This window comes from Lepidothrix coronata, unplaced genomic scaffold, assembly GCF_001604755.1.
Source record: "Lepidothrix coronata isolate B3197 unplaced genomic scaffold, Lepidothrix_coronata-1.0 Scaffold53, whole genome shotgun sequence".
NCBI lineage: Eukaryota > Metazoa > Chordata > Aves > Passeriformes > Pipridae > Lepidothrix > Lepidothrix coronata.
Genome location: NW_016690233.1, coordinates 741,620 through 767,185, shown reverse-complemented (window position 1 = coordinate 767,185; position 25,566 = coordinate 741,620). Strand labels below are relative to the sequence as shown.

The 25,566-nt window shown below is 37.9% G+C and overlaps 1 protein-coding gene across 1 annotated transcript in view; it reads right to left on the bottom strand.

The window, feature by feature from the left end:
* The window catches only part of GUCY1A2 (guanylate cyclase 1 soluble subunit alpha 2), a 151,382-nt gene that overhangs the window by 50,918 nt on the left and 74,898 nt on the right, over window positions 1–25,566 (bottom strand). Inside the window, exons 5-6 of the mRNA XM_017816044.1 lie at window positions 23,104–23,589; window positions 10,408–10,551 (exon numbers count right to left, since the gene is read on the bottom strand). Coding sequence (XP_017671533.1) covers window positions 10,408–10,551; window positions 23,104–23,589 — 630 coding nt within the window. The remainder of the gene's footprint in view (window positions 1–10,407; window positions 10,552–23,103; window positions 23,590–25,566) is intronic.

Genomic DNA, 25,566 nt, shown 5'->3' with positions numbered 1-25,566 from the left:
GCTCAGAATAATGACAACAGTTATGTGATAGAGATTTTTAACTGGTGCTTACAACTGCAGACTTTGACTTTTCTCCTAAGAAGTGTGCACGCTGGAGTGAATGGAGGAAGCAAAGTAGAGAACTGCCATTGACAACTACACTTTCTTCTTAACCTTGCACAGTAGATGCTGGCAGCTGCTTCCAAAAATCCCATAACTGTGTATGTCAGAGTATTGAGCGAGATCTGCATAAAGGTTATCATGTCTACAGGATTACCCAGTGGGGCTGCAAAAGATGCTGATTTCAATGAGACAACTCATAGGCAGCTCCTCTGGGACTCTATGCAAGGCTCTGCTTGCAATGAAGGGTCAGGACTACTGAGGTGCTCTTCCTTGCAGCATGAAAAATTTTGCGTCAAGCGGGCTCTTTCCTCCAGTGAGCATAATCCTCCCAGCAAAATTATATTAAAGGGACAACAGAATAGGTCATGGAGAGGAGAACTTTGTCCTTTAAATGAGTAACAGAAGTCATGAAGTATAAAACAGAGCCCAGCTTCATTTTTTTTGCCCTTTTTTTTTTTTAATTTCCAGTTGCACTTTATGCAAAACTATTCATGCAGTAGCAGACTAGGGAGAATAGAGGAAGAGTAAATGGGATGAGGCCCTTTCTTGAATCTTTTTCTCCAGTCTGCATCCCAGTGAAAGAAGAAGGAGCTATGATACCTAGCCCATGTGGAGGGTCAGATGAAAAGAGGAGGTAGATTTCCCCCATTCGCTGCCAAAACCCGCAATTTATGGTACACTCTGACTCCAGAGAAAGTAAACCATTTGGATTAGGGGACTTCACTGTTTGGACCCTTCAAAGAGAGATAGAAATTTGATATTATGATGTAAAGGTGCTTCTGAAACAAAAATATTGTCCAGTTTAGAAAAGAAAATGTACATAATTGAGATTACAATAGTAAATTAATACCACTAGCACTGAACGGAAGAGGCTTTCTTATTTTCAAGCAGTCAGAACAAAAAGCAGCTGCAGACAGCTTGGTCACAGTACAGGGCAGCAGCTTCCTGACAGCATTTCAGCAGCTGGAAACACAGACCCTGAGGTAGCAGCCACCTCTGCAGCTGCAAAGGGCATGGCATTTTCATCTCTACACCTCCCTCAGAGGCCTCTGGGATCACCTGTGCATATTAACCCAGTAAGGTAGCAGTTCAAGCCCAGCAGCATTTTCTGGTCAAGCTTAAGTCGTGATACTGCATGAAAGCCAATAAAGCACTATTTTTATGGATAGTCTGTGCTTGTTTCTTAGTGTATTGCTGCTTATCTTCCTTGAGTCCTTGTAGGTTTGTGTATTATATCACCTTTTTAGTTTTTGTGTAATGTTTTTCATCGCTTCTCCACCTCAGGAGATAATAAACAATAGCCTTGTAGTCAATAGTTGAAACCTGTCTTTTTAATTTTTATATGACAGGAAGACATACTGATGGAAGAAGAGAACATATATTTAGGACTTAGAAGAAATAAAATTTCAGCACTCAGCTACCCTGGATTCCCTAGGCCAATTCTTTAAATATTCATGAATAATTTCAAATTATATGGTTTTATTTCTCTATTACATATAAACAGATAACATCATTGTATATGCTGCAATTCTAGCTTTAGATTTTTGTCCATTGTTCCTTTTGTAAAGATGCAACAATGTCAACCTTCTGAAACTCCTGTATACACCACATATTAATTATTTATTCACCTCATGGGTTGCGTTTCTGTTGTTATTATTGCTTACTTTCTGTCTGAATAAAGAATCAATGACAATAATAACAATAGAAAATTTCAGCTTTAGCATCAAAGTCCTCCACTGACTGTAAAAGTCAAAGCCAGGATGTGGCAGCTGCACAGTGTCCCAACACCAGCCCAGAGGCAAAACAGTACCATAGGATACCTTCCATCCTAGGTAACCAAGATCCCAGGGGTTTTTTTCTTCATGAAAAACACAACTTAAATACTTTACTATGTTTGTCTTTTTTTTCCCCCTCCCCCAGGTCATTGTCCTAGTAACTACTGGTATTTAGCATTCTGAAGCAAGTTTTGATCAGAAATTTACCAAAATCTGCTAAATTTGCCTGATGATTTGTTTTTCAGCATTCAATATTCTCAGCCAAAAAGTGTTTTCTATGGAAAATTCCCCAACCAGCTCTACTACTAGCCAGACATCTGGAGTATTAGTTGGAGGCGTTTGTGCCTGGAATGACTGCTGAACCGTGGGAGATGTCACACCATGACCTTAAATCTAACCCCACAATACAGCTGCACATCCTGTGGCCACAAATCCCCTGCAGGGATCTAAACCTTGAAATCCTTGCTTGTTTTCCCTGTGCATTTCCTTATAGCACCTGGACAAGAAAATAAAAGTATCTGTTCACTGCGAGGCACCAGTACAAAGTTATGAGCTAGGTGAAGCCATCATAGGAAGGTTTTGTCTCCCTTAAGGAACAGGAAATATGATTAAATTACAGAGGCGTTTCTATACTTAGACAAATCTAAATACTGTGAGTCACCAAAAGTTGTGAACTAATAAACAGTGGAAAAGTTCATAAGGTGTCCTGGGTAACTACCCCAGTTTCTACAAGTATGCTTTATCTCTGCCACAGAGACAAGGACAGATAAAATGGTGCTTGTGCTTCCTACTTGCCAGAAAGTGAATGTAAAAGAACATAAATGGTCAAGCCTAAGGACAAAATTCAATGATCCTCACATTATTAATTAGCTCTCTGCTCATCTTGTAGGTCTCTTTCTTCCAGCAGTCAGAAAAAGAGTATCTTCATAGCCTTCTAGTTTACTCCAGTTAGGCTTACATTGGGTTGCCAATCCTGATATCATCCCTCTGCCTGGGCAGGCTGACCCTTACATTATACAGGATCAATCCCTAGTAGCTTTGAAAATCTACTGCAGACTTTACCTAAGTACCTGAAATGTATGCCATACAAAAGAGCAATCAACCTTTTGGGAAACTACCCTCTTCAGTAGAATAAAGATCAGTCTAATTTTTCAGATCTGATTCTTCCACAAAGCTGCTGCTGTGCACCCACTAGTCATATAAAATCCCACTTAACCTTGTTACTGCAAGACACATGCAGCAACACTGTCCTACAGTGGGTGTAACATATAACTGGAGGTGACAAAGTCCCTTCAAAAGAAAATAAGTTGCAAATAATGGGTGTGGGTTTGTTTTCTTAAAGCAATTGGTGATTATTAAAATCAGACAACAGGAAGCACTTGAGTGAAGATGACTGGAGGGCTGAGGAAAGTGAATTTTCCCTTAGAGTAGCCTAAAATAATTGGCAATTTCCCATATGCCATGGACAGATGTATTTCAATCAGCTCCTCTCATTTTGCATTTCCAAAGGCACTGGGCCAAACTGAGGAAGTGCAATCATGAACTTTCTTTAAGTCCAGGGAACTGTCACCAGGGCTGACTTTGAGTCACCATGTCCCAGGCAGGCTCTCACAATAAAGTACCAGGCTTCCCTGAGGCACGTAGCTCTGAATGCTCCCCAAAGTTGTTGTGCTGTCCAAATGCTGGTAAACTCACGAAACTAACTCTTCCAAATCTCTTAATGGAGATGTTTCTTCTGTGGAACTGTTTCTGATTTTTTCTTTTAACACAAGAATATTTCCGATTTGAAGTTATGCAGCCTGAAATAGGATATCATACACCTTCTAGAGTCTGATGCAGACATTAGGCAAGAGGCAAAGTTGCTAGGAGACCACAGATGAAGCAAGGAGGATTGCAGTAACACAGCAGCTTTTCACACAGGGCTGATGAGAATGCCTGCATCAGCAGTCAGCCTTTTACAACTTAAAACAAACCAGACAACCTTTTACTGCTTACGTAAACGTGTACATTTGGTGAGGACCACTGAATTGTTATAAAACTAGCATACCACAATCTGAATAAAAAGCAAGGCAATAAACACTGAAAGGGATTACACAAACAACACTCACTACTCTCCCTCATTGTTTTTGGGAACAGCCCCTTCTCTTAGAAAATAAAAATCCCATATATACCAGCAAATATTGGCACTTTCTATTTGTGTTTTGGACCCAAGTGACATATTAATGGAATGCAAAGGGGAATACTTAATGAGCCAGCAGAAGACTACACTAAAATTCATTGCCAATTTCTATGTTATTTAGAAAAGTGTATCACTCTCACTGTGGCCATGAGCCATTACAATCCACACAGCCCTTTTGCCTCTTCTGTGCCCTTACTCATGTGGCAGAGTTCATGCTAATTAAGATTTACCACCTGGCAAGCAGAGATTAGAGATTTTATCAGTCAGGCTTTCATTGTTGCAGTCCTCGTCATCACAGGTATTTAAATAGACAACATAAACCAAAACTAATGCAGCTGTAATGGCTGTAAAGTCCCACAGCATAGACAGGCTACACTAAAGGCTCTATTTTTAAAGCGTTATTTGTCACCTATATAGAGAGAGTTGAAGCATAGAAAGTCTAGATCACATCTAAAATTCAAATGGAAAGCCTACGAACGAACAAAGCTGTGAATCTGTGTTTCAGTCCAGCTCCTTTCAGTGGGATCATGTATCCTGCAAGGTATTAACCTGTTCGCCGTTTAGGTAGGACTTACCTGACAAATACTAATTCATATATTTCATTATAAAGTAGACACTGAAAGCATGACAGACTAGAATAGCTTTACTCTCTTAAAGAGGGAGCTACAGTAAAAACTTTAGCTGTACTTGTTCACACTGTCAATGCTTGAAATTAGATTATGTTAATCCCACTCTTCACATGAAATGGTCCTTCTCCTATGGTGTTTCATCTTTCTCTAGGTGATAAATGAAGACTGGCTCTTGAGTTGATAGTGCTGATATCAGACTACACTGTCCGAGGGTAGATTACAAATCAAATAGTAAAATAGCTTTGGAAACACACATCTGAAAGCTGGAAGCTCCAAGTGTGTCAAGCACTGTATCGTGATAATAAAGAAACAACTGAGTCGAGGACCAGACTATGTCATGCAAATACAAGGTCCCATCTACGTCACCTGAGAATAAATTAACTGAATTCAAGACAGTATCAGCTAGAAATTTTCTGCACTACTCTATTTGATTATTTCATGAACTAGTCATTAGCAAGTGAAAAAAGGAAAGATAAGGGTATGTATTTGCTTCAGTTTGTGATTACACTATTTACAGGCCTATCTCTCAAATTACTGTCTCATAAATCGTTTGAAAGACATATGACATTTTTCTGCTGTAGCAAAACATTTTAATGTGTTTTGAATTACTGTGATAGGGCCCAATTTTTATGTTTTAGATAGGAATACCTGTACACAACAAATATAAATAATTGTAGTTAATTTCAGCAGCTTTATGTTAATCGTTTATTTTTTCTCTGTGCGTCCCCAGTTCTGTATCTCTTCACAACCCTGATAGGACCACCTTCATACACCACAAAAATAAGCAGATAATATTCTCTTTGAAAATCTCATTAGTCAAAAATAGGTATGTTCTGCCAGAGCAGACCTTTTTAACAATTAAATTATCAGGCAATATTTGAAGCATGACCAAAAGTGATCCCAACAATAATATTCTATGGGTTTTAACACATCAAATGAGAACTGCATTGCTACTTTTCAATGAAGGTCAATGCCATAGAGAATTTTCCATACAGCACTACCTCTAGCTATTAAAATTCATGTAATTCCACTTAATCTAAAAAAAAAAAAAAAAAAAGTAGTAAGATATGAAGCATATTCTAAATTCAAGTAAAACTCACATGTAGGAGGTAATTTTAAATCAATATTTTCAGACTACCATCATAGAGCACTACATATAATTTGTTGTACAGAACCTATATCAAAGGAGTGCTTCCAGAGCAAAATGTTTTACTGAAAGGATAAAAATGCATATCCAATTCTACACACAGTGACTGTGGCAAAAGTCCTTCTTTTGTACTAAGGCCTTAGCTCATTCTAAAATAGCGGCATTTTGCCTCAAGTAGAACTGAGTTTAAAAAAATCATACCCATGCCTGAAGCCTTCTCCATCACCCACAGGGGAATAATCAGTCCATTTTCTGTCAGCAATATTTCTTTCTTACAACACTGATAACAGGATTTGTGGGTGCTACTATAATACAGCTTGCTCTCTCTTTCTCCAAAACAACAGTTTCTCACTACCCTTCAAATCACAGGCTTTTCACGCAGGTATGAGAAGTGCAGGGTCAGGGTCTCCATTCTGCTCATGCATTTCTGCTGCCTTCGGCTCTGCTGGGAGTGCTGAATGTCTGAGCGTGTGTCAGCTGCACACCATGGTGCTCTCATCAGCATGCTATGACCTCTGACTCAGAAGCAGGAGCATCATCTGGATATAAACCAGACCTGCTTCATAGGCCTAGTCACCATCCTGAGGTCCATCACTGTTGGCTGACCACACAAGCATTGCTCTGAAGGGCAGATTTTTCATAAAGTGTACATAACTTATTAAAAAGTTACTATTGTGATCAATATAATGAATACTTTCATATGATAATTGTGTACCCAGATAACAATCTTTATTTGATTATCTGCTAATGCACTTTATAGGTGAAAATCTTATCCTAAATTCCTTCCTATGTGATATGGCATTTTTTAATTCATTTATTTACTTTTTCATCCTAACTTTCTGAGACTTTGTCACTTAACATACACTGCTATCACATGGATGAATATTTCAAGCACTACAAAAAATAAATACTTGCATTCTGGTGAATTCAGTCCTCAGATAACAACAAAATATATTCATCAAAGTAATTGAGAAATTAAATATATTCCATAAACCATAATCATAAAGGTAGACATATCTGATCGAGCAATCATCAGTAACAGAACAGAACACTGTTGTTTATTCCTGAGATCAGGAGGTCCCTTATTTTTAGGAATTATGTTTCAAAAAATTGTCTCAGTGATGCACTTGTCTCTTTCAAAATGGCTTCTAGACTATCCTGAAGAATGAAGCCAGAATTTAGTCACAGCAACTCATGAAAGCTGTCAAAGTTATTAAGCATTGGGCATGAGGAAAACTGGCCTCTGATTTCAAGTTCTTTTCAAATATCCAAATACTGATGCAGGTTTTTCAGTATAACAAAATAAAAGATGCATTAGGATTCTTTATCCAACACACTTGTCAAGGACTCAGAAAATGTGACTTGTACTCGTTAATATGAATCACAGACAAAAATTAAGGTCAAAATATAGTCAAAACCCTGCATTTGTTTTGCCATTTGTAGCAACAGGACCATCTCAAAGTAACCACATTATAGTACAATATAGTTCACTGTTTATAAGTCAGGCCACTTATAAATATCTTATAGACCACATTGTTTACTGTGATTTTAATATAAATTAATATTTCAGTATTTTAATGACAAGGCTTAATTGTAAAGTGTGTCATGCAGTAAGTATCCTATTAATGGCTCTGAGCTGAGTCCATAATAACTTTTACAGATACTTAGGGGTTTCTTAAACTTCAGGTAAGTCCAACTTCTGACTTCACGCAGGGCAACCATGTTAAACCATGTATTTAAGAGCATTCTCCTAACTCTTGAATGTGTATGGGCTTGGGACCATGACCACTTTCCTGGGGAGTTTGTTCAAATGCTTGACCACATTTTCCTTACATCCAATCTGAACTTCCCCTGACACCGCTTTAAGACATTTTTATGCATGTGCAGCATTTGATGTAATGGGAATCTGTGACACAACAGACCCCTTCATGGTTTTTAAAGTGAAAAACTGTCAGCTAACAAAAATAGGGATCACTCTGGCCAATTTAACGTTGGCCAGAAGGTAAAAGTCACATGAACTGAATTTAGAAATAATGTATATGTTTTTAACTGTTTTGATCATTGACATAGCCACTAGGAAAAACTATGCATTCTTTGCCATTTGTAGGAGGACTCATTTGACAGCGTGTAGAAGCTTACAGAGTAGACATCCACAGTTAGGCTAAGACCATAGATTTCCCTTATAGATAATGGAAAAAAATACACATTTTTAGGGTGCGATTCACCTCATCCTAGAGTAGACACCTGAACTACGACAAACTAAGTGGACTTCTCCAAAAGTCCTTATTTCAATAGTTTTACAGGGTAAATAACCATGTGAGAGGATTCCTTATCTTACTATATTTAAAATCAAATCCAAGTGCCTCTGTGAAAGATAAGCCTTATTTTAAACACAATTTCTAGGTTACATACAAAGGTAACAGCAACATTCTACAATATTACCATTCCTCCTGTCCTGAAATCCCTTACATCTAAAACTGAAGATAGGATAACCAAGAACTGCTGATGAGTTCCTCAGTACCCCTACTTTCAGTTTAAGTATGCTGAACTTACTTTTTTCTTCTGAATTCTAAAGGAGATTTACTAGCACTTTTTGAAAATGTTTGGTTACTCCTAGCATTTTATTCTGTGCAAGCATTTTTCCGCTGCATTGTCTTTACATATTCTCTTACATAGCCAGTGAAAACATGAGGAATTTTCTGAAAAATAAAGAATAGTAATGAAAATGGTCACAAAATGTGACTGTCAGAATAAAACACCTTCAAAATTTCCTTACAATTACAGGAATTACTCAAGAGAAAGTGAAAAGATAAAGAAAACCTGGAAGATCACTCTCCCAGCATGTGACAATATAGCTAGCACATGTTAATCATCCATAGTTACTGGAAAAATAGAGAATTAAAATCAATCAATCAAGAAAATATATTTTAATAGGATTAAATTAATACCTATTTGAAATAGTCTTTTATCAAAACTGAAAATGCTACGTCTTCTGGTATCCTCAGAAAAAATTTGTCTTTTAATGCTTGCTCTGTGTTCAACGCTTTAAAACCATTTTTCTTCAAGATCCATAGTCCAACATATTTTTTCAGAAAGCTATTCTTTTGAATATGTGGACATTTTTCAACACTCAAATATTTTATTGTGACATTTTAAAAAATTCATAAGCATCATTAATACTTAAAAATATTTTATCCAGAACTCTATATCTATTTATTTGAATATCGTGTTGCCATATTTCATGGAATTGCTTAGTTTGGTTGCCTTGCATCCATACTTTCCTTTCTGGGCAGAAAAAATCATTTGGATTAAATCTCTCTTGATTCACCATACATAAAGAGTTCAAGGAACATAGTTCAAGATATAACCTAACTAATAAATCAGGAAGATTTGGAACTCCTAGGTATACAATTTTCTTGCTTAACAACACTTCTGAATACATTATCACTTTTCTGTCAAGTTTTAAACCTTCAAAACTGTCTTTCCATTTCACGAGGGGAAAAAAGGACACATTTTTGATGTAACCTTCATTTTTAACAGACTAAAGGAACTGCAGTTTACAAAGTTAATTTCAACCATGATATAAATCATCCTGTGGGAAGTCGGTCTGGCCTTCTCAATCCAGCCACATATAGCTTTTGTTAAAGGCTTTAGACAGTGTTGAATACTGTTCTACATAGTACATAATACTCCCATAATACTCCCATTCTCTTGGAAAACAGAAGGTTTGTATTATGGGAAGAACAATTCAACCAAAAATAGGAGTGAATGCACATAATAAAACCAACATATAATCTGACACTTGGAAAAGAAAGGCACATGTCTATCTCCATGGTTTTTCTTCCTTGCTACATCTCCATCTCTCCTACCTAGACATTACCAATTCCAAACGCCAGCAGCTACAAAGTTGGTATAGGATCAAAATAGGCAGAACAGCAGTGGAACTTTAAAATGGTATAAAAGGACATCTGTTTTTCCTCCTCCTGCTACCTTCATACCAAACTTAAGGAAAGTAACTGGAGTAGCACAGGAAGGAAGCAAATTAACACTGAGAAAGAACAGATAGTCTACACATTCGTCTTTTATGCAGGTCTACAACTAAAGAAAAGAGGTATGTGGTCTCTCAAAGCTGCAGAACTTTCTGAGAGCCACCACACTACTGCTGAAGTTCAGATCAGGTGCTTACTCCTGAAGCGAATTTCTTTGTTGCCATTGCATACTGTGCTTTGCTTGTAGCATGGGACAGTCCTGAATCATGGGAATCGTCTTCTTCTCACACGATACTGAATGGCAAGAAAGGCTCCAGGAGTGCCCTTCAGCCACAAATAGGCATTCAACGCATACAACAAGGCAACAGCTTGTCCATGTGGTCTATTGTGCTTACTAAAATAGGGCATAGCTTCCATGACTGTTGATGAGCACCAGTGAAATACATGTGCACCAAAAAAGACTGTGACATATTGATGCAATTGTAGATTCTCCTAGCAATAAACAGGTTTCTACTGACAGAACGCGATGTAATGAATCAGGTCCACGTATCACTGACTAGCTGAGAATAAAGAGCAAAGAGGTTACCTTAATAGGGCTTCCATCGGGAGTGAGAACCTCTTCTGAAAGCTCCATCATCTTCAATGCCATTAGGGCAATGGCTTTAGCATGACTAAGGCTTTTCTTATGGAGCCCTGCTGCAACACAGTATGCATCGCCTATTGTTTCCACCTGCAGCAATTAGACAAATCAAATGTTAAAGTATGATAATGAGAAGGGAACCCTACCATTAGGGTTGCAATCAAATAGCATTGCTTAAAACATGTGAGCAAAATATCCATAAATAAGCAATTAGACAACGGAGCATAATTACCTGAGTTTGCAAACAGGTGCAGTCAAAACTTGACTTACAATTGCATAGTGGTTTGTCACCATTATAACCAAAGAAGATAATCTAGACCTGTGTATATCATCAGCTGAGATACTACTACATTTTTCCATAGCGGTAACACAGAAAACTGCCTTTTCTTAAATGAGAGATTGCTTGCAGCTTTGTTTCACACTATCTTGGCTGAGCTTGCTGTTGGGTAAGAAGAGTGCTACATAATTATAATTCATAATTGGTATTTGCTGTGCTAGAAAATTATATCAGGAAGATAATTAGAAAAAGCAAAACATCACCATAAAAAACACTGAAGAGTATATAACTTCTCATTAGTGGGTAGCTCTTCCTGCTGTAGGGATAATTTACAAATAGATGCTATTGTTACAGACTTTTGACTACACCTTTCTCTGTTATTTTCAAATAAGAATTGATGTCCTTCTTACCATACAGGCTATCTGACTCTGAATTCCCTACATGAAAGGCATGAAGTTAGCAGACTGATCCCTCTGGTCTCGTCAGACAGGCCTTACCTCTCTCTTATCCCTGATTTTCTTTAAAGAAAGCTGTCCCTCAGGAGGAAGCAGGAGCAGAATGAATTGCAGAAGGCCTCTGGCTCTGGATAAAGGCAGCCTGAGAAATCTTGAGGCCCTCAAGCTTTATTGACAGCATTGTGTTGTGCAGTCTGCTTGCCCATACATCTGTAACATTCTCACAGTCCATTAACACATGCCCAGCCAGACCTCAAGAATTAGTTTGGGTTTGCTACATAACTAATCTGGCTTTCAATTGAGGATAAAGAACTATGGTCTATACGTTCCTGGGTGCCTTCATGTTATACAAAGATGATCAAGTGAATACAAGATTACTTTGGAAAGTAAATATGTATGAATTGTATAACTATCCTTTGTTCAAGGATGCTCTTCCTTGAGAAAAGGAAGCCTTTCAGTCATACATGTTTGAGGAAAAATATATTATGCTGCTCAATTTTATTTTTTTTTTGTTTATTCCACTGACAAATATAGATTATGTATATAAATGTATCATATCCATAAACTTTAGACAGAGTAATCAGATATTCTTCAGCCATGTCTTGATTTCTTACCCTCCTTTTCATAGAGCAACAAATGTTTCCTCCAATTCAGCTGTGGTTCCCTATGCATCAAATCCTGCTTGTGGTCTCACCTATTTCTATTATACTAATCACCAAAAAGATTTATTTCTGCTTAAGTAAGTATGTGGTCGTAACCATTGTAATTTTAGGTTGGCAAGAAAACTTGGAATATTAAACATTTTCTCTACATTCCACACCCAGTTTACAGGTACTGTATAAAGTGCATACGCTATATTTAGCTGAAGAGAAGATCATTACTAAACTGTTTCTGATCACTTATGAGTAAGTGATCAGAGCCTGAAACCATCCTACTGTTATGAGGGTATAAAACTTCATTTTACAATATTGAAATAATAATGAACACCAGTTGCAATTATATCAGTTTCCTCCTTAAGAGCTTGAGAGTGAAAAAAAAAGGCAGAAATAAGCAGCAGGAAAACAGGTAACGGTTCATGTAATTGTAGTTTATTGGTCTTTGCCTTCCTCACTTAACTTTTCTCTTTGAGAAAAATAACTTTCCTGGTTTGGGTGTGTTAGTTTGGGGTTTTTTGGCTGCACTGAAGAGTGTTATTTTCCATCTTAACCTGCTTCTCCTTTTGCCTGTTCCCTATGCATGTTTCTGCTCTCCTACCCAAATACAGACATATTGTTCTAGGTGCATGCAATGTGTACTAAGTTAACACTTTTCAAAATACAAGTTTGTAAAAAAACCTATCTAGAATTTTTAGATATATCTGCCCTTTACAACAAAATCTGTGCTTCTTTCTCTGATAATAACATTATTTGCACCCTCATCAGCGTACAGTTGACTAAAATGGGGGGAACAGTCAATTTGCTCCAGGGCAGGGCTGCCATCCTGAGGGACATGGAGAGGCGGGATGAATTGGAAGCTCATGAAATTGAATAAGGACATGTGCAAAGTCCTGTCCATGGGAAAGAATTTCTCGGGAACTGATACAGCCAACTTCCTGAGGGGCAGCTCTTTGGGAAAGACCCTGGGGGTCCTGGTGGGCAGCAAATGGCACATGGGTCAGCAATGAGTCTTGGGAACAAAGATAGCCAATGATAGCCTGGGCTGTAGGAAAAGACATCAGGGGAAGTGCTTATCATCCCCTACTCAGCACTCATTAGACTTAGATACCACACACAGTTTCGGGCCCCTCAGTACAAGACAGAGATTGATAAACTGGGTCCAGCTCAGAAGGGGCCAGCAAGACAGTGGCAGCTAGAGCACCTGAGAGAAGAGTTTGGGAGAGCTGAGCTTGTCCAGCCTGGAGCAGAGATGGTTTCAGGGCACGGGAGGAGATTGAGGCGGGCTCTTCACAGTGGTGAAGGGTGAGAGAGTAAGAGAAAAAAATGACATCACCATTCTTATGGATCAGGAAAGAGGGAAATCTGAGAAACTTACTGACAACAAGATCTTACTCAGATAAAAAAGAATTTTACAAGTTTTTTAAAGCAATCGAACAGATCTACAGACAGTAAGGATTTTCATAGAGGCTTCAGCAAACACAGTGATAAAGAACATAACCCTTGCGTTTTACCATGTAAAGCCTCGTAATAAAAATGCTAGAAAGTAGACTGCTGTGTGTACCTGACATTTCATAGCTCACAGGGCTTCTTGTGCTTCTTCAAGTACCCACATTCAATACTATAAAACATGGACCATTATAATGCACTAGTTATGGCAGTTTCTGCTGTAACCCAAGATTTAACTATATGGTATGCCTTGTTCTCCAAGGAAATGGTTTCTTAAAGAAAAAAAGTCAGAGTAAGTTCTATATGTACTCCTCAGCCTAGACTTAACAGAGCACATCTTAGCTTCCTGCACACCCAGGCTGTATTTCCATGGGAGTATTAAATATATAAGGAGATGGTTTCTTAAGTCTCATCCCAGCACGAATCCAAGATTCAGGATGGGAATTGACCTTGAACTGGAAGGTATGAGGTACTACAGTAAATACCTCTGCCTTCACAAAATTTTCATTATCCTGTTTATCCATGTTTCATTCCATCTCCAAGACTGAACTACATAGTACCTCAAAACTATATATTTCTTTTATGAAAGCTGAAAAGCCTTCACTCTAAAGGAATACAGCAAAATTCAGCCTTAAGATGAAATTCTTGCAAGTATAACTCTAAAGGAAACCTTTGAAGTTACTGGTATCTCTCAAAGGGCTTTTCTTTCATCCATTTTCTGCCCTAAGTTGTACAGTAGGAAAATAAGAAAAAGGCCACAGTATATGGCAAAGTAATGCTTCAGACTTATCATTTGGGCTTCCTTATTCCTCTCCATGACTTCTAGTTCAGCAGCAAGCAGGATACCTTTTCAACTGATATACAAAAAAGACTGAAGAAAATTGAGATTCTCTACATTTTATTTTTATTTTAGGGCAGCCATCTCAGCCCTCATCACAAGGAACAATTTATTTGATATCCATATTCTACTTCAAGATGTCATTGACATCTCCCACATTTAATTCTACCCAAATCACTCTCCAGATATATCACTGCAGATCAGTAATAAGTTTACAACATTGTCATTCAGGATGGAACTCACATTACCCAGTGTCAGTCACACAAAAATGAAGCCTCCAATTTGATCTACTCATCTCTACACCTTCTATATTCCTTCTATAGTAACTAAAGAGAAAAATGAACTTCCAGCACATGATGTATTCCATCCTGAATTCTGGAAACCTCTTTCTTTTTCCCATTTATTACAGCAGGACGCTAACGTGTGTATCTTTGCTTAATTGCCTGTTTCCATGCTCAGACTGTCATTTGATTTGCAAGACTCCTCCCATGCAGTCATCAGCATGCTTTTTCTGAGAAATGGCTGAAAACCAGCAATGGCCACAGACTGCAAAGCCTTAGTTTGTGAAATTCTCAGAAGACTCTGGGTGAGCTCCATGCCTTTGAAAGTGCACCCCAGCATGCATGTTCCTGCTCCCATAAAGTACACCAAAACAGGAGAAAGATTGTATGACTGTGTTGACTGCTAGTGCTACGATACCATTTGTCAGCACAACAAGATCCTGTTAACCTCAAAAAGTCCTGGATCTTGGCATGCGTATTTTGGCACGCAGGTCAGGGGATGTTATTAATCACTAAGCGGAGGGAGAGCTGACATGAAGTATTTTGTGCAGCTTATGGCAGAAAGATTTGAACAAGTCATTTAATCTAAAATACAGATTCTAAGGAAAGAAACAACTAATAAACACGCCAGAGAGAAATCAGATAAGGTTATTTCCCTAAGAGATAAAGTGTGTGTGCTCTTTCTCTGCAAGTGGTGCAAGTGCAGTTCGGAAAAGCCTACTCTGATCTTGGCTAAGTATACCTGATCCTGAAGTAGCTCTAGATCTACCTTTCTGACTCCATAGCTACTGTCCTTTTTTGAATTAACTAAAACCTGTTTGTTTTCTTGCTGTTGTGTGAATAGACATTAAGACTCAGTTTAGTTTACATTTTGAAACATTGTATATGGTTTTCCACTGCACAAATTTGTCAGAAAAGCTTTGAAACAGTTGAATTGTGCGACACTGTGAAGCCTAATAACATCTGTCAGTTTAAAGCACTTAGGTCTGGGGTATTTTGCTGAAATTAATTCTACATGTGGGATACACTATTATTTATAGATTTCCAAATTCTCTGGGATATTATAAAAAACTTCCTTATTTTGAGAGGATTTTAAAGTTTTCAAGATAGGATTTCAGAACACAACTGTCTCCAAATGGACCCAAGAATCTCCTTCAGTTTCTATTTAGTGTTTCACTCCCTTAGCTTCTGTCTCAACTTTTCAAAATTAACTCCTAAGCAATGAAACCTTGTGCTCAAGTTTCAAAGTAACTTTGCAACACTTTTATGATATGATATTCTGCTTTTGTAAACACTTCAGGAAAACTCTTTCCATGTGAACAGGAACAGATTCCAAGTGTCCACCTATGAAGTTCAGAAATCTGTTCATCTCGTAAAGCTCATTTTTTAAAAGAAATTACTTACTATAAAAACCAAGCTCCTTTCCCAAAAGTCTAGTTATGAAATCATTGGTCTTACCGGGCTTGAGGGCATCTTATTTAGTGGGTTTAATGATGCTCCATACTGGCAAGTTCAGGAGCATTTTGCAGGAAAAGCTGTGTTTGAACTCTTTCTATTGCACCTTCATCATCATGGTCAGGTTTCGCGAACGAAGATTTGGGAAGGGCTCTACCCACATTTGTTGCAAGTGCGTTGGTGGCTACTTAGCAGTCTTAAGCACAGATCATTCAGTATGTAATATATGGAGAAACTCTTTCATCTGCACTGTAATTCAGAGTGCTATTTTCTTTATGGAAGAAAAAAGAAATAGTACTTGCTGTGTAGAATTATTATCTAGTATTCTGAAAGATGGTGGCTTTTTTTTAGTAGTTAAAAGAGAGACATGCTAAAAGACTTGCAGTTTACATGACATCAGCATCAGGTTTGCACACAACAATCATGGAATACAGAAGTCAGAGTGCATAAATGATTTTTCTCTTCTGTAGGCAAGTAAGAATTTGCAAAAATCAGACTAAATATGTCTGTAAGAAAACATTAAAATAATCATGTATGACTTAAGACACATGTTTGAGTTTAATGTGACTGTCCTTCTCCAGACATAAGAGTGGTCTTAATTTGGTATAAGTATCCCCAGTATTTAAACTACTAGTGAACCATAACACCTTCCTCAAGGTTACACAAGTTTTAATTTATTTGTCTTGAAATTCATATGTTATCTAGATCCTATTAACTTAAGTATACTCCATATTCATTTAAATAATTTAAAAAATTAAAGTACAATTATGAATGTTATTTGCATGAATGAAAATGTTGCATCTTGGTATATAAAGGTCCACCCATATGCTGTCATGGCTGTACTATGTATACTTTAAATCTGGTACAATACCAGTCTGTTTAAAAATGAAACAAGCCAAAGCTAATGGAAAGTGAAATTCATTTTCTTAGTCCCTCAGAAATACTAAAATTTAGAAGGCAGAAAAGCCTGACAAGAAAAAAAGGATTTAAGTATTAATGAAGGTATTTTACAAAACATAGATGCAGGGAGACCCATATGCTGTAACAGGGCATGTTCTTAGCCATGGTCCCTGTCTAGCTGCAGTGTGTAGGCTTGCTCCTGACTATGGAGCCAGGAAGATATCCTGCTCGGTCCTATTCTAGTTAAAGGTCAGCTTATGGTCAGGCCTAACACACAACCTGCGGACGTAGAAAGCAATCCCAGGACCTGTAAGCTGGATGTAGATTCTAAAGCTTACAAACAAATGCAAGCTTTTCAGATGAAAGAAAAGTGAGATATAAAAAAAAAAAAAAGGAAATATATACAAGTATAGTATTGCTGAAAAAGAAATTATATATACAGAAACAGAAGTCCTACACTCTTTAGAGGATTCCTGGGTGATATATTGCAGGGGAACATGCACAGATGTTTTAGTGCTTTGTGCAGGACTCTGTGTTCATAAGGCAAAGAATAACTCTTCTGGAGCCTGCATGTCTGTTTGCTTCATTTGCAGATCTCCCTAAAGACAAAAAGTGTAAATCCTTCACAAGGCTGGGGAAAAGTACATGCTTAAAGTAATGAAAAGTCTTAAAATATTCTGGAGTTCTTGGGTGGTGATACACCAGATCTGCAGGGAAAATCCATGGAACCTTTTGTGTTTCTTTTTTTCTCCTCCTTAGCCCAAAAAGACTTCTGAGTTCCCCAAAAAGTAGCTGCCCCAGCTTTGCCCTGACTTCATGTTGGAGTAAGACACACCAGCGTGCCAGCAAGTCCACATATGGGCAGAGAGTTCAAGACAGGAAAAAGTCAGTGTCATAGCCTGTTCAAAGCAAGAAAAGGAAGAAGGTTCAGGAACCCTCTGTGGTGGGGCCAAACAGAGCAATGTGCTGAAGGCAGCTCTACCAGGCTGGGTGGCACCATGGAGAGAGCAAGCTTCTGGGCAGTGGAAATTTTTTTCTATTACCCATTTTCATCTACTACACATTCAAAACTCACTGACTTTAATATATCAGGAAAAAGCAACACCTAGAACACTGGTAATTCCCAAAACTGCACCTATCCATTTTAAAGAAAAGATCACAATATTTTATATCTATCATATTGCTTATGTAAGAACACTACTATCATTTTACATATCTTAATTGCATTTTCCGCATTTTGCAGATGCCTGAGCTGAAGTTTAGAAATTTGAAACCTTTTCAAAATGGCCACATAGTTGCACTGAATTTAAAAGGTTAAAATTGCAGAAGTGATGGAAAGAAGATAAAAATAGTGGCCATAGATTTTGCATTAAAACTTGGAGACTATGGTTTTTAACTTATGAAACATAAAGCCTGAAAAACTTCCAAATAATCTGAAGCTCATGACCCTGGTCATTGCAGTATTCTTTAGTCAATATAGTACCGACAGTAAGCTTGAGAACATATATATGAATATGTACATGTATCAGTTCACAAGAAGGGATAGTCATGGCACTGAGAATGTACTGGTATCTTCTGTAAAATGAATACAGATTTCTGTAACTTTAACGACGAGTACAAAAATGTAAAGTGATATTTTCAGAAAATGTGAGTTTAAAATCAGGTTCCTAAAAGCATTATATCACAACCGAAATATAAACAACATTTTTCAAAACTGGTGAGTATCAGCCTTGAATTGTAGGAGGCGTGTCCCAGGGGCAGGGAAGCCAAGGGACATGCGCAGGGACAGACAACCCCATTGGTTACAAGGTCACGTGGTTTTAGGGGATAAAAGGGAGTGCGAGATTTAAATAAAGTCTCTTCAATTTCCACCTCAGCGAAGAGCAGACTACATTTCTTTATTATATAAAGACCCCCACGCTACACTGAATGATTGCAGAGCAGTCCAGACTTCCCATCCTTTTTCAGTCTCAAGTCTTTACAATGAGCAAAAATTGAGGCTGTAGCCAGAGTTAGACATATCAAATCAGAAAATGAAGATCTAACACACTAACTGTATCGTGTTGCCAGGAATAAAAGCTCAAGGAAGCTGGTAAAAGACTTGGAGGCATGTGTGTGGCACCCCTCAGAGAGGAGGGCCAATTTAGCCAAACAATGAAACCAAAAAGAAAGCAGAAATTCACACAACAAAATTGTGGATTCTAACTATAAAACCAATTGTAATTATATTGTCTTATTCAATAAATACTCAATAAACTTTCAATTAAAGTTTTGAAAACAAAGCAAAGAAATTTGGCAGCTGACAATAGTTCATTGTCAAAAACACTTAGGACTCTGCTTAGACATGGAAAGTGGGACTTAGCACTTCACAGAAAGTGAAGATTATTGTCTGGGGAAATCTGCAAATGTCTTCAAGGACAAATGCTGCTCTGTTCAGAGAAAGGACACCTACAGAATCAGGCCTGGTTCTGCTCTATTTGGCTTGACATTACCCAGCCAGCGCAAAAAAACACACAGCCAGTGCACACACAGACAAAAAACCATCCAGAGAACATGCTGCCTTTACTCTACGCAGTAGTTAAAGGAAACTGAAGGGAAAAGAGCTGAGAAAGCAGGCCTACACAGGCCTATAAGAAAAAAAATATTTTGAATGAACCAATGTCAAAGATATATTATGTGGAGGAGAAACAGAAGCTACAGGAATCCTAAACAGGGAAGATTTCAGTTTGCAAGGTTAAGTTTTAAATGCCATCAGACATGGCTGCAGCATATCTAAATAGCTTATTTGACAAATAGATGGCTTAACTGAAGCATCATTTCCCAGCACTTGGCTCATAAACAACAGGAACTCAGATACAGAAAAAAACAGGCGAAAACAGTCAGGTCACCCAGTACATATTTTACCCAAAGCAACAGCTTTCAAAATTTACTGAGAACTTTCTCCCATTACTTCTAGTCCTTGAGTTCATGTTTCTACTTCCATGTCCACAGACACTAGCTTGCCAAGCCTCTGTGTCTACACTGCTTTGACTTGCACTCCCTGCTTGACAGCATCTTTTTCTCCCATTCCTCAACTCCAAGCTGAATATAATTAGCTCTGATAGCAGCACCAATTTCCAAATGCATTACCAGGTCTTAGTTCTCTCACCTCTTCTCCCTTCTGTGATTACCATGAGTGTCCCTCTTGATCTTTTCATCAAGACTATATGTCAGCAGATTCCTTCTGAAGTTTCACTCTCTAAAACACAGATTCCTCTAGATTGCTAAAATTGTCACCCAGACTCATAACACCACGCATCTCAATTACTGCAATGTTCTCCCTCAGCCTGAACAAATGTAATGTGTCCTGATTTGTATCCTTTCAAAATGCTGCTGTGAAATTCACTTTCTGAGTCCACCCTCTGTATGTGTCACTCTTACCTGTGCATCCGTCTATTGGACAACCTTTCCCTACCTCATCAGTGATAGCTACTTACTTTCATTTACAAAAAATTTCAAAATCTAATTCATCACTCTTCTGCCTTCTCAAAGCATTTCTTAGTCTATATCCAACAGCTCATTTATTTGCCCTCTATGTCTGACTTGTTTAATGTGAGGATCTTTGTTCTTCTTTCTGTGTCATATTTCTCAATAAACATCTCTGGATGAACAGCATGAGACAATTGAAAATATTGTATTCATTGTCTGAGTCCAAGATTAGAAGTACTAAGGTTCTGAATTCCAAATTCTGTAACAGTAAAGCTGGGTAATTAATTTACTGCATGGAATTTATTTAATGAATTTTGCTTAATTTTCTGTTTACAAAACAGTGAATTTGATATTCAGAAGTGCTCACCAAATAATCTTTGCAAATTATTCTTGCCATGCTGCTTAAAAACAAGCAAATTTGAAAATTGATCTCTTTTGATGTATATTTAGGTCACATGACAAATTTCTGTAGCCTAGTTACTCAAGTATATCTTTGAGGCAGGCTGTGGATACAAATAGTGGTGATTATGTATCTAAAATTCACCGCCTGACAATAATTTCTAAAATCATAGCTGTTGTGGTGGTGATCATTCCTAGTAATACACTTAGCTTTCAGAATTTCATCTGAAACAAATGGAAAAAATATAAACACACAAACTATTTTCATTTTAAAATGTGAATGTTTTTTTCAAAATAATTACTTTATTTTAAGCCTGATTCTCTAAGGAAAAGAAAAAGAGTTCATTGCCTGAGTTTTGTCTTTCTGTACTACTCAATTGAGTCGCTTTCACTTCATTTTTTACACAGTAGTTTTTTCAGACTTCTGGTTAAAAAAGAAAAACAACAAACTGAAAAGGATTTGGGGAGAAGAAAAAAAGTACACGCAGCCACAGTGCATGCTGCGTTGCTCATATGTGGGCTGTGGTGGGAAGTAGGGGAGGCTCAGGGGACACGGAGGAAATAAGGAAAATCCAGGATGAAAGGATCTGAGAAGGAACCGCCTATATTAAGACAGTAACAGTGGAGAAATGGTTTTAGAGGTGTAAGCCATTCTGCCATAGAAAAACAGGTTTTATTGATACCTTTGCTCATAAACTTACATGGCAGTCTCAACGCGGGAGTGCTTATTCCTTTTTTTGAATGCATATATTTTATCTTGACTAACTCAGCAATGGTCTTTTTTCACTGATCAGGACAGTATTTTCATACAGTAACTCATTCTGTCTAAAGTAGCACAAAACTAGGTGAAAGGCAGAAAGCCATGGTCTAAACGATATAATATTCATGACCTTCCACAAATATCCTTTCTTGTTCTCACAGGATTCAACCAACCTTCCTTACAGTCTGGTCATAGAGTTTTGCATACTGTATATCCTATTCCCTTGCAACCATAGTTTTCAACAAAGAATGTTCTGAATATCTCAGAACAGCTAAAATTAATCACCTGGGAACACAGTGACTATGTGAAGCGTGTGAACACACAGCATGTGAAGCAGGGTCACTCCTGACTGTGGGTCAGAAGTTCTATGAGTCCTGTTCTCAGAGCTGGGTCATAATCCAGTGCAGCAACACCAGACTCATACAAACTGAGATCAAACTTCCCATGTTTTTGACTGTATTGCTGTAACAATCATCTAATGAGGGCTGGTATCTTTCCTTGCAGTCCTCTCCTAATACAGTCTTTGGCTTCTGAGCATTAGTAATACAAACCCCTAGCCCAGGAGCACAAAACCTATTTACAGTGTGATCGTTTACTTTGGTGTACTGCCCTACCAGTCTTTATCTATACCATTTTCAGTTCTATCTGTAGTACATATTGTAACTTTTCAGCCATGATTATTTTTTATGTGTGTAATAATTTTTCAATTCCTTTTAAAGTGTGTTAGAGGCTAAAAATGAAAGGGATAGCACTCTTGTGAGACATTTTCTCTCCAGCCTATCAACAAATACTCTATGAAACATTTTGAAAACTGTTAGTTTGCAAACCTCAGAGAGAATAAAAAATACGATTTTGAAACACATTTTTTTCTTTTGTGCATTAAGATATGAAAAGAAATTTGCTCTATTTCTCCGGTCTCAAAATTAAGGGCATTCCATATACAAAACACATTGTAGATTTCACAGGATAGTTACACAGACAGTATCTTCACTGCATTTATTAAATTGTACCTCCCCTCTTTTTTTCTCTCAAATACATACTGGACACCAGATCCACTCAAAAGAAGTGAAGATGATGAGGTCTGTAACAGGACCAGCATGTGTGACATCTCCTTTTCTGCAGAGTAGTAAAGGAGCATGGCACACCAGTGCAAAGTCCCATTCATTACATTTGCTATGTATGGACATCTGCTGTCCTCTTGTTGTTTTTCAGTGGAAGTTGAAGTTTCTTACAACAATTTTTTCAGTGAATGCTTTGCTCTTTACGGAAAATTTTAATTCTTTCAGAAGAAAGGTAAGTGCCTAAACCCTAAACCATTCACGTTTCAGCTGAAACTGAGTGCCTCTCAGGAGCTGCAGGGGCTAAGATTCATCACTGTGCGCTTCTTCATCTTTAGGATGACGTGGCTGATGTGTCACCTAAAGGAAACCAGGCTATAATACAGGAGATGCATGTTTCTGTAGGAAAATGGGAATATGAGACCCATATTCCCATGGGAGCACCATGGTGACAGTTTCACATTAAAGTATTTGATTTTCAATCGGGGACATTTCAGATTCGGGGTTTTTCTCACATAAAACAAAACTAGTGCCTTCATATTTTTATGAAATATGAGTGCAAGTCTGCAATTTAGGAAGAAAGCTACTGAGATTTTTTTCCTGTCTCAGTTTCCATTAGATATTGCTACCTTAGGACTTGAGCTGTTACCTTGTAGATGTCCAGGAATCCGCACTGATGGTCAAACCGCGTGTAGAGCTCGTTCAGCATGCTGATGACCTGCATGGGCGTGCACTGAGCACAGATGGCAGTGAAGCCAACAATGTCTGAGAAGAGCATGGTGACATCATCAAACTTCCTGGCCTGAACCTGCTGCCCCTGCCACAATTGCTGAGCCACTTCTTCAGGGAAAATAGAAATAAGGAGATCTACTGTCTTCTTTTTCTCCTCTTCCAGGGCTTGGTGTGTACATTCTAGTGTTGCCTTCAGCTTATCCATTCGTTTTTTCAAGCCATCCTGTGCCTTTGCTTGCTCCCCAACCAATATGACATCACGAGTAGCATCATGGATAGGTATGTCTGAAAGATGGAGGCCTCGGCCCATCAGTTCATCCAGCTTATCCACACATGGAGAACCAAGAAACAAAATAGAATTTGATTCTGGTACATGAATCATTTGTCCTTTAATTTCCATCACCTGCAAAATAAAAAAAAGTTCAGAAAAAGAGGAAAGTTAGCTGACAGATGTGGATCCTCATTCTACTTTCCCCATCTTTCCTTTTCAGCTAAAATGATAAACACAAACTGTAGCGTTTTATACAGAAGCCTCTTACACTCCCCTATACAAGCAATGAGACTCGCAAAGTCTACGCACCAAATTGAGTCAGAAAATGGCCTATACTGACACAAAACTATTCTCAAATCAGATATTGGATTCTATTTGTACCCAATTAAATAGGAAAGCAACCACAATAACATGTATTCTCAGAGTGCTGTCTAAATAACACTTCTGGAATGTACCTGGCATTAAAAGCAAATTCCAGGGTTGCTCCTTCTCTGTTACTTTGCTGTAAATCATAAAAAGCACAAAATTAAAGCAAAATTACAACTATCTGAAAGCAGGTTAGTGAAATGGTGAAGCACCATTTTTCAGCAAAGCATCTATTAAAAGTAAATTGTGTCCATTTTATAGAGGAATCAAAGAAAAACAGATGTAAGAAACAACACTATAAACTAATAAATGTCATGGAAAAAGAGTTCTAGTGCTCCTATATCTTATTTCCCTTCTCATACATGCAGCAGAGTTGAAGACTGACATTCTGTTAGAATCTGTAGATTTGTATTTGCAAAATAGTAGAAGGAACAGTAGGAAAGGCACAGCAGATGGTTCATCACACTGGTTTATAGGTTTTGCGTGTGTCTGTTAAATGGCTAGATGCTGTCCAGGGGTTGATATCAATGACACCATGGACTGTTACCTCTTGCTCTGTGATTGCAGTCAGGCACAAAAATACCAGACTGAAATGGACATTGAAAGCTAAATTAAATCAGACAAACTGTACCTCTTTGAAAATATAGCCTGCCATAGCCTCTGCCATGCAAAACAATCATTATTAATGTTTTCATTCCAGGACTACACACAGACCAGGGCAGTATTGTCCTAGGTGATCTAAAAAACCCACAGTCCTTACCCCAAGGATGTCATAGTCAAAACAAATACAACACACAAACCTTATGCAACTAAGAACAGTGTGAGGAATCATAATGCCCTATATGTGTGTTTTTCTATTCCACACAATCCCTTGAAATAAAAAGTTCTCCTCCTGACACCCTTTTTTTTCATTGTGTAGGCGTTCACACACTGTCATATGATTCACTTTATCATTTAATCCTCCTTGCATCCATAAACCTACCAAGTAAAATAGGAAAACCTCAATCACAGAATCCAAAGGTGACTGTAATGATGTTGTGATTTAAGTGTCCAGAGGCCTGGAAGCTCCTGCTGAGTTGACAGCTAACACTACGTGGTACTTTCCATGTTTGTGGGAGATAGCAGGAAGCTCCTGTTTATATTAGGGTTTTTTTTTACATCAGATAATATGCTGTCAGTGCAGATTCTACTGTCAATATGGGAACTGAGACTATCCTGTCCCCATCCCCTCTGCCTACTCTGCTAGCAACCCAACAGATGTAGTTTCTGATGTCAGCCAGGGAACTCAGCAGGTGAAAGTAAATGCAAGTAATTAAAATTTTCAAGTTTTCTAATTTATGTCCCCACACACCTACTAATATTTACACTTCTAAGCTTTGTTTCCTCAGCTTTGTTCTGGGACAATCATCTCTGTGAGAAAGCTAGTCAGCTACCTAGATGGGCAGATTTAATGCTCCAAGGCTAACTGTTCTTTTTCTGCTTTTGAAACATATGGCTCCCTGCTCAAAACATAAGGGAAATGGGTGCTTTCTTCATGCATGCAGCCTCATGCTTTCAAAAGGGCACATGCAAAATTGTTTTAACTCTGAAGTATAAATTGCCAAATGTGAAATACATGGTACAGCATTTCTAAATTCTCTTCTTATTTTGTTCTCCTTTGTCAGAGAGTTTTCTGTTTGTAGAACTTCTCTCTTGTGCAAAATAAATATATCTCATATTAACAGTTCTCTCTTCCACCTCCAG